This window comes from Vulpes lagopus, chromosome 22, assembly GCF_018345385.1.
Source record: "Vulpes lagopus strain Blue_001 chromosome 22, ASM1834538v1, whole genome shotgun sequence".
In the NCBI taxonomy this organism is placed as follows: domain Eukaryota; kingdom Metazoa; phylum Chordata; class Mammalia; order Carnivora; family Canidae; genus Vulpes; species Vulpes lagopus.
This window is the reverse complement of record NC_054845.1, coordinates 15,332,004-15,348,485: the sequence shown is the minus strand read 5'-3', so window position 1 is coordinate 15,348,485 and position 16,482 is coordinate 15,332,004. Positions and strand designations below refer to the sequence as shown.

The following is a 16,482-nucleotide window of genomic DNA, read 5'->3' as shown; positions in this document are numbered from 1 at the left end:
GATAGGTATACCACAAGTTTGAACAAATATTTCAACAAAAGAATGAGCAAATGTAATTGAAAAATATTCCTCAGGTCTGGCTCACAACATAGTTCAGCTATATATTTAATCTAAAAAACTTCAAGAAATGGTGGTAGGGGGAGAGGGGAAGAATGGGAAAGGAATGAACTTAGCAATGGCAAAAGTCATGTGTAAGCAGCCCACAGCCTATCAGGTTTAGTAAATTTGGACTCCTTGCCTTCTCTGCACGGTCTCCTCCATGTATCTCTCAGTGTGGCCCACAAACCACTTCTACCTAGAATGCCTGTTACAAATGCAGGCATCTGACCCACAGCCACTTTGCACATGCTACCTCATTATTTCTTACACATTCTGCCATTTGAGCACCCAGTCCAAGTGCCATGTGGCCAATGCTTGAGTCCTAGAACGGCTTAAAGCAAGAGAGCAGATGTGCAGGTTCTGAAGACAAGGACCACCCAAGCCAACTTAGCTGCAGCCCACACAACTAAGAAGCCAGTGTTCAATGGATCAAGGCTAACAAGCAAAAGTAAAACATACAGCCCATGAATCTGTCAAGTATCTGGGCCCTAGAGGGAACAGGTATGGTTGGAAAAGTGACCCTTTTGGAGTCACTTTCTAAAATGCCAATAACAATATTTCTTCCACTCTTAAAATTTATTTTAACAGTGAACTAAAGTGACACTTTCCGCCATGGTGAGCAGTCAGGTAAAGTTCATTGACAACTGAATTGTAGTCTTTATTAAACTTATTTTACAAACTTATGTCTGCTAATACGAAAAGGCTGCTTTGACTTTAACACGTGCTTTGTAGATTTACACCAGCAGTAATAAAGGCTTCGGTTGAGTAGAGTTTGGTCTTCAAAAATGTGACTACATCCTTCATCTCCAGCCTTTCCACCTCCCAATTAGGGACCTTGCCAAAGAAAGGGGAAAATTATCAGTTTGCAAGAAGACGACATGTAAAATAAAAACTAGTTTTGAGATCCACACATATCAAAGTAACATCGAGGCAAATGTTTTTTTTTTTTTTTTACACAAGCAAGTGTTATCTTGTAATTACTCATATTTTAAAGGCTTAGGAAGACTATATGCTAGGGTTGAAGAAAGCTCTACCAGTGAAAATTCTAAAAACTTTAAAGGTTTTCTAAAGGGCACAAAAACTCATTTCTTGGGATAATCTTCCTGAGAATTTATATGATACCCATTATGGGAAAAAAAGTCTTAAGTAGTAGCCGTTAAGAAAAACATGCCATCTTAACCTCAGTAATTTGTACATAATCCATGCTTGGATACAAAAGCACCAAATGAAGATAAGAATGTTTATGCTTCACATTATGTGCAGGACCAACTGAGTGGCATTTAGATAGTTTCCAACATTAATATATATAAGTTCATTCATAAGGTTCTTGCTCCATACGGAGACATGTGAAGAGGCTGGCCAAGCAAAACTGTGGAGCTCAGAATCAAAATGAGCTGTGGGAGGGAAGAGGAAGCTGTCTCCTCTCACGCCCATCCAGCTTTTCCTGGAGACAAACATCCTACGAGCCTCACATCAGTCCATGAAAACAACGCTTAAATTCACATCTTTTCTTCCTTTGTTCAAGAAACTCTGGAAATTGAATATGAGGTCATAGGTCTTAAATAAGAAAATGTATTTTTTATATTTTTCCTCTTAACAAAAAAAGAATAAAGTTGATCAAACATAGTGTTTATAAAACTCCTAGTGAATAGTTACCAGTTGAGTAGAAACCACATCATGCACAGAAACGTTCTTTTCTAAATAAGAAATAACTAAAGTACTTATTCCAGTACTGCTGACAATTCCTCTAGGGTCCTAGTGACCAAGCTCAACCACAATATCCCCAGCAGAATGGACATCAGTAACTGAAAAGTATTTTGTTTGCATTTTTTTCTTACCAAGATTACATGAAAACCCATTATTTTCAAATGTCGCATTTTCATGGCAAGGAATCCTTTGGGGTGGCCTAAATCCAAACAGTAAGCAGATCTAGGAACACACAGTATAGCTACCCTGAAAATGAAAGTGCACAAAAGGAGACCCATTACCGAAAGTGCACAAAAGGAGTGAGATTACATCTACACTCATGCTGCATTTCCTGTTCTTTGGAGATTTCAAATTCAAGTTCTCTGCTGACCACAGTTGTCACCATCTTCTACCTCATTACTTACCTCTGCAAATACTCCAGTACAGCACTGTAAGCATTTCAAGGCTTTCTATGCAGTGTTAGTCTCTGATATAAATATAATTATTTATGCTACTAGAAGTACTGATGTAGATAAACCAAATGGCAAATGCTCTCCTTGTACATATTGTCTCCTGGAGAGAGAAGCATTTAACAACCAGAATAAAGAGAACAAATACAAAGAAAAAAAAAAAAAAAACCACTAAGAGAAAGGCCGGACTGTTAAAAAGATAACATCTGTATGTGTACCACAACTTGGAAGGTGTAATTCGTTTTTTTCATTGTTCTTGACCTTTTGGAAAGATTAAGCCGGTTGGAGAAAAAAAAAAGGCATTTGTATCCTTCCTGTCTTCCCATATACTTTGGCTGTTATCTGAGATAACATAAAAGAAATTTTATTTTTTAAAGGAATGCTCCTATTCCTTACTTCTTCTCAGTACTTTAGGCTGAGAGCTACTGTATTATTAGGCTCAAACAGTAGGGTACCCAAAAAAGAAAGATTCTCTTTCACAGAGGTCAGAGAAAAAGCCTTTCTCTCAGGGAAGATGGCTAACGTGTATAGGGAAATCACAGTGAAGAAGATAGTCAAGGAACAAGCTGGATGGACTCAGAAAGGGGTAAAGGGTACAGAGTTGGAAGAGAATGGACAATGATGAGCAGATAAAGTGTGAATCCCTACAGATTTCCTTTCTCTACCTCACACTACTGTATTAATGTGCATGTCCTAGGAAGCAATGGGGATAGAAGTTCCTTGGGGTCACGATCCATGTCTTCCTCATCTTTGTGTGCCCTGAAGGGCCTAGCAGGGCCTTTCCACAAAGACTGACTAAACACAGGGTATGTGCAACGTGACCCGAAGCATCTGCACTGAGAGTTTCAATTATGTTAACGTTGCTTTATTGTACTACTCGGCTTTAAAACCTAATTTGTAAAAATTGCCTATTTCATTACATGGCTCAACTCCAGTCCACTGTCTAATGAATGCTTGTGTTTACACCTAAGCAGTAGATTAATGGTTGCAAAGTCCCTTGGTAGGTACATCACAAGCTCTACACAAATAGAAGGTCTTAGTACTGTTAGTGCTATCTAACACGAAGTCTATGAGAATTAAATTCAGAAACTCAGCAAATGAATATATGTCAGTAACCTTCGAATATCTGCAGAAGTTACCACGCTGGAAAATGGAAGCACTTGACTTCTGTTAATATCCATTCTGACTTCAAAATCTGAAAGAAAAAAATTAATTTTTCAAACATTCCTCAAAGTGATTTTGTTTCAAAATGTAACTATCACTACCAATAATGATAATGGCATCAGACAAAACATATGATGAGCTTACCATGTGCCAGACTCCAATCTGGATTTTATATGCATCATTTATATCATTTATATGCATCATCTCACTTATTCATCACAGAAACCCTAGGAGGTGGACACTATGTTTACTGCTATTTTAGGGTCAAGGGGATGGAGGCAAGAGCCTTGCAAACACAGCACTAGTACGTACAGAGCAAGAATCCAAACCTGGCAGTCCAGCTTCAGAGCCAACGCTCCACTAACCTACCACGGACTCATATTTGTCTGAAATAAATGAAAATAAATAAAATACCATAGAGGAAAGTCACATAAAGTCCCATACCGATACAATAATTATGTGGCAACTGTGTATTTTTTGAAAAGTATCCTTCTCCCAGAAGGCTTCTTAGCGCATCTGTCACCTTCTCATGTGGATATAATGGTGTGGACGGTGGCGGTAACAGTTCTAAGTCTACGTCCATGTGACAAGAAATATCAAGTTTTAGGCAAGCATCCAAAATACGAAGCTTGTGAGCATTCCTCTCAGTGTCATCTAAAAAAAGGAGAAAGAAAATACACAGAGTTAAGAAGAAACATTAATGCCACACTTAAAACACTGTATTAATGCACCTAAATTCCTGATGATCTGTTTATCAGGAGAAATCTCTCCGTGTCCCCCTAGTTCCCACAGTATCTAAATTGGTGCCCGGTATTTGAAAATGTTTTACAGTTTAAAAGATCTTTTGAGGAGATTTATAGTCTAAACTCTTCACTGAATGATGAGCAATGCCCAGGAAAGTTCAAATGCCTCATGATTAAACAAAGACAAAGTTGGGACTCGAATCCATGTTTTCTGGGATTAAGACTGATTCCCCCACTGTGACTGCTTAAAAAATCAGGACGTGCTACTGTTTCTTCTTCACAATTTATTTTGGAATTTCCTAACATTGTTTTTAAAGGAATTTAAACTTCTCTATTCTCAGACACATTACTGAATTTTGTATATTTAGCTGAATATTGCTTTTCTTCAATACTAAAGACCAAAAATCAACAATTAACTTCATCCCAGGAGTAAATAAGTTCACTACTTTGGGAACTATTTGACTGCTTGATCTAAGAGCTTGTGTCCTCCCCATAGGCCAAGAGTCACAAAGTGATTAGGGCTGCAAAAGCTGATTGAACTGGGCTCCAAACGTGACATATAAGGATTAGGAAGTACAAACACCTCTGATCAAGGCATACAGAACATTGTGAACATGTAGCCTTTGCACAGGTGCAGACAGTGTAAATAAAAGGAACAATGGAGATGTGTTTCTGATCCTTGCCTTCTACACCTAAGGTCTGTCATTAAAGGAGGCTGTGTAGGTTTCCTGTTTGAGGCACTGACCTCTGACTTCACCATTTTGCATGCTTTCCTGAGTAGCATCTGCTCTGCACATTTTAACTAACTCTACTTCAACTATGACCCCATTCCGAATCACAAGGTAGCTAACTAGCAGGACTGCCTTATTTTGGGCACCACTGTACACTGACACTGTACCTGATACCAGCAGCTCATTGATGACGTCCTTTTGGAGAAGTGGGTTAATAAGGGCCATGGGAAAATGGTTCATCAAGCAAAACGAACACACAGCGTTCAGTAGATTTTCAGAAGAGATGTGGTGAAGATAACCAGTCAGAGAGCTAGTCATAACTTCTTGGAACCTTCAGGGAAACAAAGAAAAGTCAGCTTTCAAATATAAACAGAAGACAAGGCCATGGTAGGGAGATAAAGTGCCAGAGAACCAATGGCTTTAAGGAGCCCAAAGAAAGGAAGTAAGAAAATCAGGCTGGCAGTGAGTACTCGCATGTCTGTCAGGTCAGGTGGCTACCTCAGAATAAATATATATGCTCAATAAATGTTACTTAGCTACCACTACATGTCTCGCACAGAGTAAATATTTCATAGGCTTTAACTCATTTAGTTACTACTAAAACTTGATGGGGTAGTTATTATTAATCTCATAATAAAGATGAATAAACAGGTTCAGAGAAGTTGAGGAACTTCTCCAAGAACAAACTACCATGAAATAACAGAGACAGTGCTGGAATCCAAGCTGTCAGGCTCTAGAGCCTTTTAACCATTCTCTTGATTTTTACCATGAGTATGTCTATAAGGTCTGGAACACTACCACAGTTTTATAACCAATAAAAATTATCTAGCTATCAACACTGAGTTAAAAGAACCACAAACTTAATCCTACCACCAAGAACTAATGTTATACATTATGGCAAAGCAGTTAAGCATGAAGAGACGAAAGATCAAATTAGGCGGGGTCATTTTACCAGGGTGACACTGGTAATAAATGGCACAGACAGGTTCTGAACCCAGGTCAGTCAGTCTTAGGACATAAGCTATTGATCATTATGTAAGAAAAAAAATGATGATACACAAAGTACTGTGAAAGCACACAGGAAAGGAGGTAGATAGAGCAGCTTTGGGGACAAGGAGAATTTCACTGAGTGGAAAAGATGGGAAAAGGGAAGATTATTTGAAACTGAGCAAAGAAATGGGAGGCTTGCAAACGGACACTATCTGTGCTGTTGTCAGCAGCTGGCGAGGCTAAGGCACAAAGCAGTGATTCTTACAGTGAAGGCAAGTATGCCCTGGAGCAAGCCCTTATGCACAATGCGGCTGTACAGAAAAGGGCCTTGGATCAGCTGGGAGGTCCCAGGGGCAGCAGCAGATGGGGGAGGGAGGGAGTGGGAGGCTGTGGCAGGCTAAGCAGGACTGCAGGGGTTAATATGGGGTGGGGAGAAGGGAACAGGTCCAAGGGACAGCAGTGAGGCAAGAAAGGATGGGCTGCAGATGACCACATCTGGAACCTGAGTGGGTGGTAATCACCTCTCCGATCTCATCCCACTCCTGAATGTCATGCTTTAGCACACCGAATTGTGTGTCCTTACCTGCACATGTTCTGCTGTTTCTTTCCTCCCTGACTTAAATATAGTGTCCCTTCTGCTCACAATCTTCTTTCCTGCTTAGCTTCCTAAGATTACCTCCTATTTCTCCACCTTTTAAGATCTGCTTAGGTACCACCTCCTCCAGGCAGCACTGCTTGGTGTTCATCCTGAAACTCCTCATCACCAGGCTTGCACATCCTGGCACATCCTCTATTGCCATACATGCTGTATAAAATCTATCACTCCAATTTTCATGCAGTCTTTGCCAAAATTCATGTCTACCTTATCCATTACAAAGAATCCTGGTAAAAAGGATAGTGTGGTGGGGTGCCTGGCTGGCTCAGCTGGTGGGGTGTGTGACTTGATCTCGGGGTTCTGAGTTCAAGTCCTATGTTGGGTGTAGAGATTATTTAAAAATAAAATCTTTAAAAAAATAAAAAGATTAGATCTTATTTGTCTTTGTCCTAAGTACTCAAGTGCTTGGCACATAGGTTTTCTGACTAAATAAACAAACTTACATAAGGAAGACTCAAAGAGGAGAATGTTAGTAGAAAAGGATTAATCAAGAATAATGATGCACACCAAGTTGAGTACATTAAACATATACAGCTTTTTACATGTTTATCATAACTTAATAAGGTGGTTTAAAAACTCATTTCACATAGTTTTCAGTAAATGGTAAATAACTGATGGAGGAGGGGAGGGAGGAGAAGCAGCAATAAGAGAGGAAAAGGAAGACGTATGGTGACTCCACGCAAGCCACAGAAATTCAGGAGTTGAGGAGCACACTGAGGACCAGAAATGCAAATCTACAATTATCTATATGGTGATAAGTACAGATCAAGAAGAAACCAAAGGCCTAAAATGACAGCTTAAATGTTAAATGTTTTCTTTCTTGGGTTTCAAACCCAGAATGCACTCTGGATTTAACACACTCTCTCTTCCAGAGGCCATCACATTAATAAAATGATGAATGTACCACATGTGGATATACAATGTGCTAAGCCAAATTTTCTACCACTCTCTTCTAGTCAACTTCCCAAATGCTCTGAGTTAGCCCACTTCTCAAATCTCTGCCACTGCAGCCAAAGACACCATCATCCTTTCTCTTCCCTAGAGCATTCATTTGGTACCTCCATTGATTGCCTTCCTCTGGAAGTCCAAGATGTACCTCCTTAAGGAGACTAGACAAACAGGGAACATGGTGTAACAAGGTGGAACAGGTAGTCTCTTGGGATGCCCACAGTGAGCTGGAGAACTCCCTAACCACCCAGCGTTTGATCTCCTAATACCATGGAACCTGTGCAGCTGTTTCTGGAGTTTTAGTTACCACTCAGCTTGACAGTGTCCACGAGGTGCCGGAGATACATAGGAGGCAGCCTCTTAAGAAAACCAATCCAAGGGAGTAGAGGAAGACAGACTTTGGGGAATACTTTTCACTCTTTATTCTATGCCAGGTCTTAGGCTAAGTTCAGAATCACAAGAACCTAGGTCTGACTCTAGAGAGCTTTCCAACTGAGAAGCAGAGCCAGGCTTCCTGACGAATAATCACAGCTCTGTGTCAGGGCCCCACTAGAGCTTCATATAAGATGTGACAAGCACAGAAGCTCTGACGGCGATAAGCAGGGAAGGCACAGGAAATGTAGCACGAACTGAGTTTTTCAGTACAACAGAGGGTCCAGTGGGCAGCTGCCTTCCAGTTGGCCCAGCACCATTTCTGGGGTTATGTGTTCCAGAGGGATGGGCAGGTGACCCAAACTCAGCCATTTGGATTTCTTCTTTTGGAAATCTGAATCTTGACAGAAAACGACATGGACAGAAAGCTGCTGGGTCAAGTCACTTACCTAATGGCAAATGGATGGCCTGCGACTCTTGCCACCTAGACCCTTGGAACTGGCCTACGTTGTGCCTGGCACCCTGTGGCCTACACTGGAATTCTTTTTTTTTTTGGAATTCTTTTACACATATCAACCCATTTACTCCTCATAACAACTCACTGTGATTAGAAACAACTCTTTCTTTTTTTTTTTTTGAAATAACTCTTATTTCTTATCCCAATTTAACAGATGAAGAAACTGAAGCCCAAATTAGTAACTTGCCAAAAGTTAAGTAGCCAATGAATGGCAGAGCTGGGATTCAAACCCAAGCAATGTGTCTCCAAAGTCTGTGCTTTTAATCACTCCTCTAAAAAAAAATGACATATTATATACATTTTGTTTTTTAGTGAACCCAAACTGATTTACAGAGGGAGAAATGATGTTCTGCGTGGGAAGCAGAGGTATGAAGAGCTTAGTATGTCTGAGGAACTGTTGTATTTAATAGCAGAAATGCATAGGTGTGGTTAAAAATGAAAATGATAGAAAGCAGTAGCTTGGGACCAAATGAATTGTCATGGTCAAAACTGAACTATGAACTCAGGAGCTGAAGGAATAAGCTAGGAGAGTTTGAGATGAAGATTCCTATGCTGAATTAACAAATACATCATATAGAGCAAAGAAACAAGCAAGACAAAAAAAAATCACCAATAATAACTTCACAAATTAAGAATATTACATCTTATTTCTCGATATTGATGATGGCCATGGGTGCGTTCACTTGTAATAATGCACTAAGCTTATGATGGTATGTAACCTTTTTTTGAAGTATGTTATATGGCAATTAAAAAAATTAAAAAAGAGGAGGTACATACTTTGGGGTCTGGCTTTTGTAGAAGTGATTGAGAGAAGAATACACATGAAGAATAGTAAGAATGCTCTTCATGTTTAGAGAGCCAGGATCATCTATCACTTTCTTCATGAACAAGTCCATCAAATCAGTATGTCGATAACCAAGGTTTTCAAATAAAATGAGGAGAAAGAGAACCTTTAAAAAAGAATGAGGTGATGGAAAACTTTTTTAAATTATGGAATGCTACCAGTAATTTTCTTAGATCTCAAAAAATTGAAACAACAGTAGAATTGTCCAGATGAATATTCCCTAAAAAGAAATCATTCTCTTTTCCTCACAAAATCTGTTCCAGTAAATCTTGAATCAGTCATTAAGTTAATAAGCAATCTCTTTTTATGAACTGAGAAACAGAGCATACAATGGTTTCCATATTTCCATTTCATTTAAAAAATAAATTCTTTCCTATAATGCTTTTCATACAACAGATCTGAAAATTACTTTAAATATACCCTTTCTGAGGTTTTTCAAAATGACCAACTCAGTTTTGAACTATTCCCTCTTCCAAACCTAGACACTTCCTACATTTGCAACATGTTAAGAGGGAACTCAAAATTTTCTCTATTCAATATGTAGTTGTACAAATGAGAACAGAGGTGAAATATACTACGATTAAATTAAAATTTCCAGTTCACTTCTCATTTCCTTCTTGGAACTTCTCACTGTTAGTATTTCTCTTTCCAAAGCCGATTTCCACAACAAACTCAATAAGCCCCTTACCCTCCAAAGTAAAGGGAACCTAGTGATCGAACACAATTACTACTGCCTCATTACAAAAAGTAGTTTTTAACCACAGGCTTCACTAGATGATTATGATTCATTATGATTACAGCCCCCAAACTTAAAGATTCTTACTCCGGAAGAAACAAGACAACCTTCCACAAATAGAAGATAGACATGATCATTAAGCAATGACATATTATTCTTCAAAAAGCATAAGCCTGTCATCATGCATTTTTATTATTCTAAGTCTAAAAAAGAAAAAGTAGAAAGACAGAAATAATCTTAACTATCCAAAGTACCAAAAAATATTTCGCAAAACAGTACAAACTTTAGACAACTTTATTTTTCCTTCAGAATGATGTGATAAGAAGCTAATTTTTCAAAAGTCAATTCAACATTGGAATATTTTGGTCTCTTTAACTGCTCTAAAGCTGATAGAGAAATACCCAGAATGTTAAATGAATTGATATGCTTCTTGAAAGCTTCTGGGGCTTATTCTAACCTGTTAACAAACTTACTTGTTTTAACTTCCAGATATCAATAGTTGTAGCCACATAATCTGCTATTGCCTTAAAAAGATTTAAATTACGGTACTGGAGGTCTCTGCAAGACTGCAATATGGTGATCAATACTTTAACAGGACATCCGTGGATATTACCTTTAAGAATGAATTAAATAAACAAAAATTACCAGATGGCTTTGAATGTAAAATCCAAGGTATCTACACTCAATATATTTGTTTCTTGAGAGAAATATTGCACTATATTTTGTAAAAGACAAAAACAAAAAATACAGGCAAAAATAACATTTAGATCTAATCATATCATTAGTTTTTGTTTGTATAACAGCAAAGCTTTTAACAAACAAAACAAATATAGTCCAGAACAGTAGGTGGGATGCTTAAAATTCCCCTTACCTATGACCGTCTTACTGCATTCATTTAGAAGTATAACAGAGCGGTGATTCATGGCAGCTAATGCCTCAAACATGTTCTGGCTATTCAAATCGGAAAATCTGTCTAATTCTCTCAAGGCTTTCATCTAAAGAAAAACAAAGTTTAATTTATAAAAGTAAATTAAACTTTTACTTTTAAGTAAAAGGGATAAAGTTTGAGCAAAATGACTCAAATAGATACACAAGTTGAATATACACATTAATATAAATAGGAGCGCCTGAGTGTCTCAGTGGGTTAAGTGTCCAGCTCTTGGTGTGGGATCACGTCATGATCCCAAGCCCCATGTGGGGCTCCATGCCCAGTGGGGAGTCTGCTTCAAGATCCTCTCCCTCTGCCCCTCCTCTCACTTGCACATGCATGAGCTCTCTCAAACAAATAAACCAATCTTAAAAAAAAAACATATATATATGCTTATATATATATATATATATGTTTATATATACAAATAGATATAAGTCTACTTCTCTTACTTCTCTTTAGCAAAACTGAACCCCAAAACACAACATCTTTCTAAAACCTGACTTTAGGAACTGATAGCAGGTCATAAGAATTTTTTTTTTCAAATCTTACCCACTAGAGAAAATTCAAAATCTGTTTACCTCCAGTTTCCTTTTAAGACCAATTGGTGCATCTTTTCCAACACATTTTATCACAGCTTGTAATGTAAAGACACGTTCTATTTTCCAGACTTGCTGATCAACAAGTAATCTGTAATTAGATACAATACCACAATCCCAGGATCCAAAAACCAGAAAAATTATCTTAGAAGTTATTTGGTCCAGCTCCTACTTCGAGGCAAGGCAGATGAAGCCGACAGAAATAACCTACCTGCCCAAGGGAGCATAAGTAGTTAAAGATCTAGGACCAGTCTAGCACTATTTCCTCTCACATTATTTTGCCATCATGAATAAACAAAACACATCAAGACATTATAATAAAATATCCCAATGTACAGTCAATGAACAAGGAAATTAAATATTACTCTCAGTGACTTATGACATTAGATCGGTTGCATCAATTTTATAAATTACAAAATTCAAGCTCCTTTTTGGGCCCGGTCAGCAGCATGTAACCTCCTCAGATGCCCAAATAACTACTACGAGCTGAATACATGCCAATTCTCTCCCAGCCCCCATCGGTTCTATGTTATAAGATCAATTTTGAATTCAATGTTACCCACACTTTTTTTTTTATGGTAGAGTATAAAAGAAGCATTATTTCTAACTTTACTTGATCTAGAAGCAAGGTTTTAAGTTTAATAAGGCATCAAAGACTATAACAACCAACAGTCTCTCCCCATCCAATTAAGGCAGGCCGGCTTTCATATTGGTTTTTGATTTGAGATATAAAAGGAATAGAGAATACCACATGAAGAAAGCAGAGACAGTACTCACCGCAAGCCTGCTCGAAGAACGTCCACATTCTTACATGGCTTCATTGCCTCTAAAACGGCTGACAAAACTGAAAGACATTTCTCATCACATTCATTGATACGTTCCTATTGAAATATAATTACAAAAACACTGCAGATGACAAGCCCGTGGTAGACTACCTCACCTAAGCAAAACACTGAACTGAAGCTCTCAATTAAATGACTAAATATCAAACCAGTAATTCAGTCAGCCCACAATAAACAACATATTTGAGAAATAAAATGTCATATGTAGTGAATTTTCCAAATAACCAATATATACTTTTACGTTATCAACACTTTTTTTTTTTTTACAATTTACCATTACCATCCCTTTTTTTCCCCATTACTATCACTTTTAACTACATAGGGAACAAAATCTACCAAATAAACATGGATATATTATGTGGTTTAAACACACATACAAATAAAAATTCATTCTTAATGAATTGTGACATTTAGAGATCACAATAACATAAAAAGTTTAAAAATCTCATATGCTATTGTTATTAAATGTAATTCTTGAATTCTATAATAGGATAGAACTATATGTGAGATCACTCTCAAGAAATCTAAAAATTATTTAATTCTGATCACTGAGTTTGGAAGTCTGAGATGTCCACACTTAAAAAGTAAATAATTACTTCAATGAGCTATCATTTCTTATTCATATCTGGTACTTTAGTGAGATCAAACAGGACCCTGACTCCCTTGTTTGAAACCAAAAGTGGCTCCTCTACCCAATTTCATCTTTCTTCCATTCCATTTTCCACTCATACAGTGATCTAAAATATAAATTTGAACATGTCAATCCTTTGCTTAAAATACCTCAATAGATCCCCATTGCCAATAGGAAATTCCAAACTCCTTATGCAGGTATAAAAGGTTCTTTATGATTTAATCCCCCCCATTTCCAGCCTCATGTCTTGCCACACTACACCCATAACCCCTGCTCCCCAACCATAATTACACAATTTCCTCCCTACTCCCTCAAACACAACCCGCAACAGTCTATATACTTCAGCACCACTCAACTACTTTCCTCTCCCTAAACTTGCCAAACTTTTCTTCTGGATAAACAGGCAAATCCTCTGCCTCAGATATTATTCCCTTCACTATCGATCTTGCAACTCACAAACTGCTACTCACTGCCTGGATTCAATTTAGATATTATCTCCTGCTGAGCTTAAATTCTTGTTCTTCCATAAACTGGGCATTTGTTAATTCACCAGCCCATTGACATCACTACAAATAGTGACGTTAACAGAAAGGTAACCTTGGGCAGGTTATTTAAGCCTCAATTTCCTAATTAGTAAGATGAAAGCAGTATCTGTTTTAAAGGCTACACTGAGGATTATATGACCAATTCTGTTTTCAAACTATATACATATATCTCTGCCTCAAACACTAATCCTGCATCCTGCTCCCGTCTCTTCTCATCATGAAGGCCTTCTCCTAAGTTGGAAGTCTGTTAATACACTCTTACAAGACTCTATTTCTCTTTCATGCACCGAAAGCACTCGGTGGCCATTATTTTGTTCATAATTATATTCCCTTGGGCTCTGCAGTGCCTGGGTAAATGTATGACTTATTAAGTGAATGTTGGTTATTTTTGTAAATGCCTACAAAATACCTGTCCTTCCCACTACATTATAAGAATCATGTCTCCTATATGTCTCTAGTGACAAATATTGTAACTGATACATAACTGACCCCAAATACACACTTACTGTATGAATAAATGAATCCACTAACTGTTTGACCTTAGCCAAGTTGTTTAACATCACTAAGTCTGTTTCTTCATCTGCCAAACTGAGGTAAACTTCGACCTTGCAGGGATCCCTGGGTGGCGCAGCGGTTTGGCGCCTGCCTTTGGCCCAGGGCGCGATCCTGGAGACCCGGGATCGAATCCCACGTCAGGCTCTCGGTGTATGGAGCCTGCTTCTCCCTCTGCCTGTGTCTCTGCATATCTCTCTCTCTCTGTATGACTATCATAAATAAATAAATAAATAAAAACTTCGACCTTGCAGGGCTATGGAGAGGACTAAGTAAGTAAGTGCAGGTACTTAATAAATATTAGTTCTCTCCACTACCCTCCCCTCCTACCTTCGACTAACCAACCTTTCCTCGCATATATTGTATCTCTCCTCATGTTAGTATATTATTATTAGTCAACTCTGGCAAAGAAAAATGGTGTAAGCTTTCATCAATTTCCATAGCAAAGGAAAGGAAAGACCTGGTTAACTTAAGGTCCTTAAATCATCTATATGCAGAGATAAATATAAACTACCCACTCCACTGATCATCTCTTCCACAGAGGAGATATATCTGTATTTCCCCTCACTCGTTCAAGGCGTGCCAAACTGAGTAAAACAACATTTTAAGTCTCCTTCTGATTTTACCTGGGCCACCCTCAGCAAAGTCTGTACCAGCAGAGTATTCTGAGGAATTCCAAGCTTCACTATGGCATGAAGACTGAACAGTACGTGATCATAGTGCATGATCTTGGCTTCCCTTAACGTATGTTCACACAGCTGATGAAACGCAGGGTGGTTAAACATCAGCTGTTTTTCAACGCGCCTCTGGTCCTCAGACATCCTTTTGGCGACTGTCCACATTGCTGAAAAATAGTTACTACTGGGGAAAGTAGGTCTTTCTGAAAATATGTCTAGCACATCACTCAGAGAACTACACTCCTGAGACAGTTTTCTAAGGCTGACAGGGGATGGTTTTGTTTCCTTGGTGAGCACATCTTCATTGGAGGCCTCATGATGAAAGTTTATCTTCTTCAATCCGTTATCAGAGACAGAATGTTTTGAATCAAAGGACAGTCTTCTGGGACAAAGCAGTCTGTTGACTGTATGGACTATTTCAGGGCCTATGCCCTGAAAATTATCTCCTGACTTAAAAATCAAAGCGTCCTGAAAGAGGTATCTAACAGATGACTGCACTCTATTGTCGAAGTCACGGAAGAGAAGGTTTCTTGGGTTCCAGTTTGAATGGACAATTTTTGATCCGGAAAATCCCAGCCTCCTAGTTCTGCTTGTTGGAACTAACGTACTGAATGGTCTGAGGTTCCATAAAAAGGAACCCGCTCTGTTAGTCATTGTGCTATCCACTCCAGTACTTTCAAACCCCTTTAAAGTAGTCTACCCAACACAAATGCCACTTGTAGGAGTGAAAGAGAAGGCATGCCCGCTGTTTTCCTGTAGGGGAAAGAGTTATAAAAGACATAAAAAATCAAAGCAAGATTTTAATTTTTAAGAAACGAAATCAATTTAACGCACACAAAAGTGGGAACCTATGGCGACATTAAAGATTAAAACGGGGGCAGCCCTGGTGGCTCAGTGGTTTAACGCCTGCCTTTGGCCCAGGCGTGATCCTGGAGACCGGAGATCGAGTTCCACGTCGGGATCCCTGAGTGGAGCCTGCCCCTCTCCCCGCCCCCCCCCCCTCTCTCAGGAATAAATGAACAAAATATTTAAAATAATAAAGATGAAAACGGTAAAACTACTTTACCAATGCGGGCCTCCTCCACTTCTCCCACAATGTGTAAACTGTCTTTGAGAAGCCAGGTAAGTTTGCGGTCGACCGTCGAGAGTTTAAAAAATAAGTAAGTGAAATTTCTCATGAAAAATGTTCCCACACGGTTTCCTATGAAGAATGGGAGGGATTTTATGTTACCACCGCTTTGGTGATGTCGTCCATGAAAAAGTTCGAACGGCTGACGGATGCTTTTTTAACACGAAGACTTAGCAACGGCCGACCCCGGACTGTAAAGAACAGGGACTGAGACAAGTAGAACGCTGAGGAGAGGAAGCGACACACCAAAGGGACAGTCGCATGCGGCCTGCGCTGGGGAGGGGGACACAATCAGGCAGTATCACCTGAGCTCCTCAAGGGTTAGGAGCCAGTCTTCGCAGCTGGGCCACCTACCATTAACCCACCCGCTAAAGTCAAGCCCCAAGCAACTCGTTCGACCCTCCTCCAGAAGTCAAGAAGTCTACAGCGCGTAGCACCACCAACTGCTCCGCCTGGGCTCGAAGCCCACTCACCTGAGGTCAGAACCCCGTGGTTCTATACGGGCGCAGCCATGACAGCTCCCCCCGCGAGCCGCGCGTATCGCGAGATTTTACGGATCCTTCCGAGGTCAAAAAGCGTACGTTCCCGGCGGTAGGAGAGGCTTGCTCGGCAAAAGGAAAGCCT

At 39.2% G+C, this 16,482-nt stretch overlaps 1 protein-coding gene across 1 annotated transcript; it reads right to left on the bottom strand.

The window, feature by feature from the left end:
- Window positions 1-736: 736 nt before the first annotated feature.
- On the bottom strand, window positions 737-16,447 carry FASTKD2 (FAST kinase domains 2). The gene is made up of 13 exons (XM_041737687.1): window positions 16,332-16,447; window positions 15,796-15,930; window positions 14,679-15,482; window positions 12,260-12,363; window positions 11,465-11,573; window positions 10,827-10,950; window positions 10,429-10,568; window positions 9,153-9,325; window positions 5,061-5,224; window positions 3,864-4,073; window positions 3,372-3,450; window positions 1,938-2,052; window positions 737-933 (listed from the first exon to the last, which is right to left on the bottom strand). The coding sequence occupies exons 3-13, from the start codon at window positions 15,381-15,383 to the stop codon at window positions 814-816; spliced, it is 2,043 nt and encodes a 680-aa protein (XP_041593621.1). The 5' UTR covers window positions 15,384-15,482; window positions 15,796-15,930; window positions 16,332-16,447; the 3' UTR covers window positions 737-813.
- Window positions 16,448-16,482: the final 35 nt, after the last annotated feature.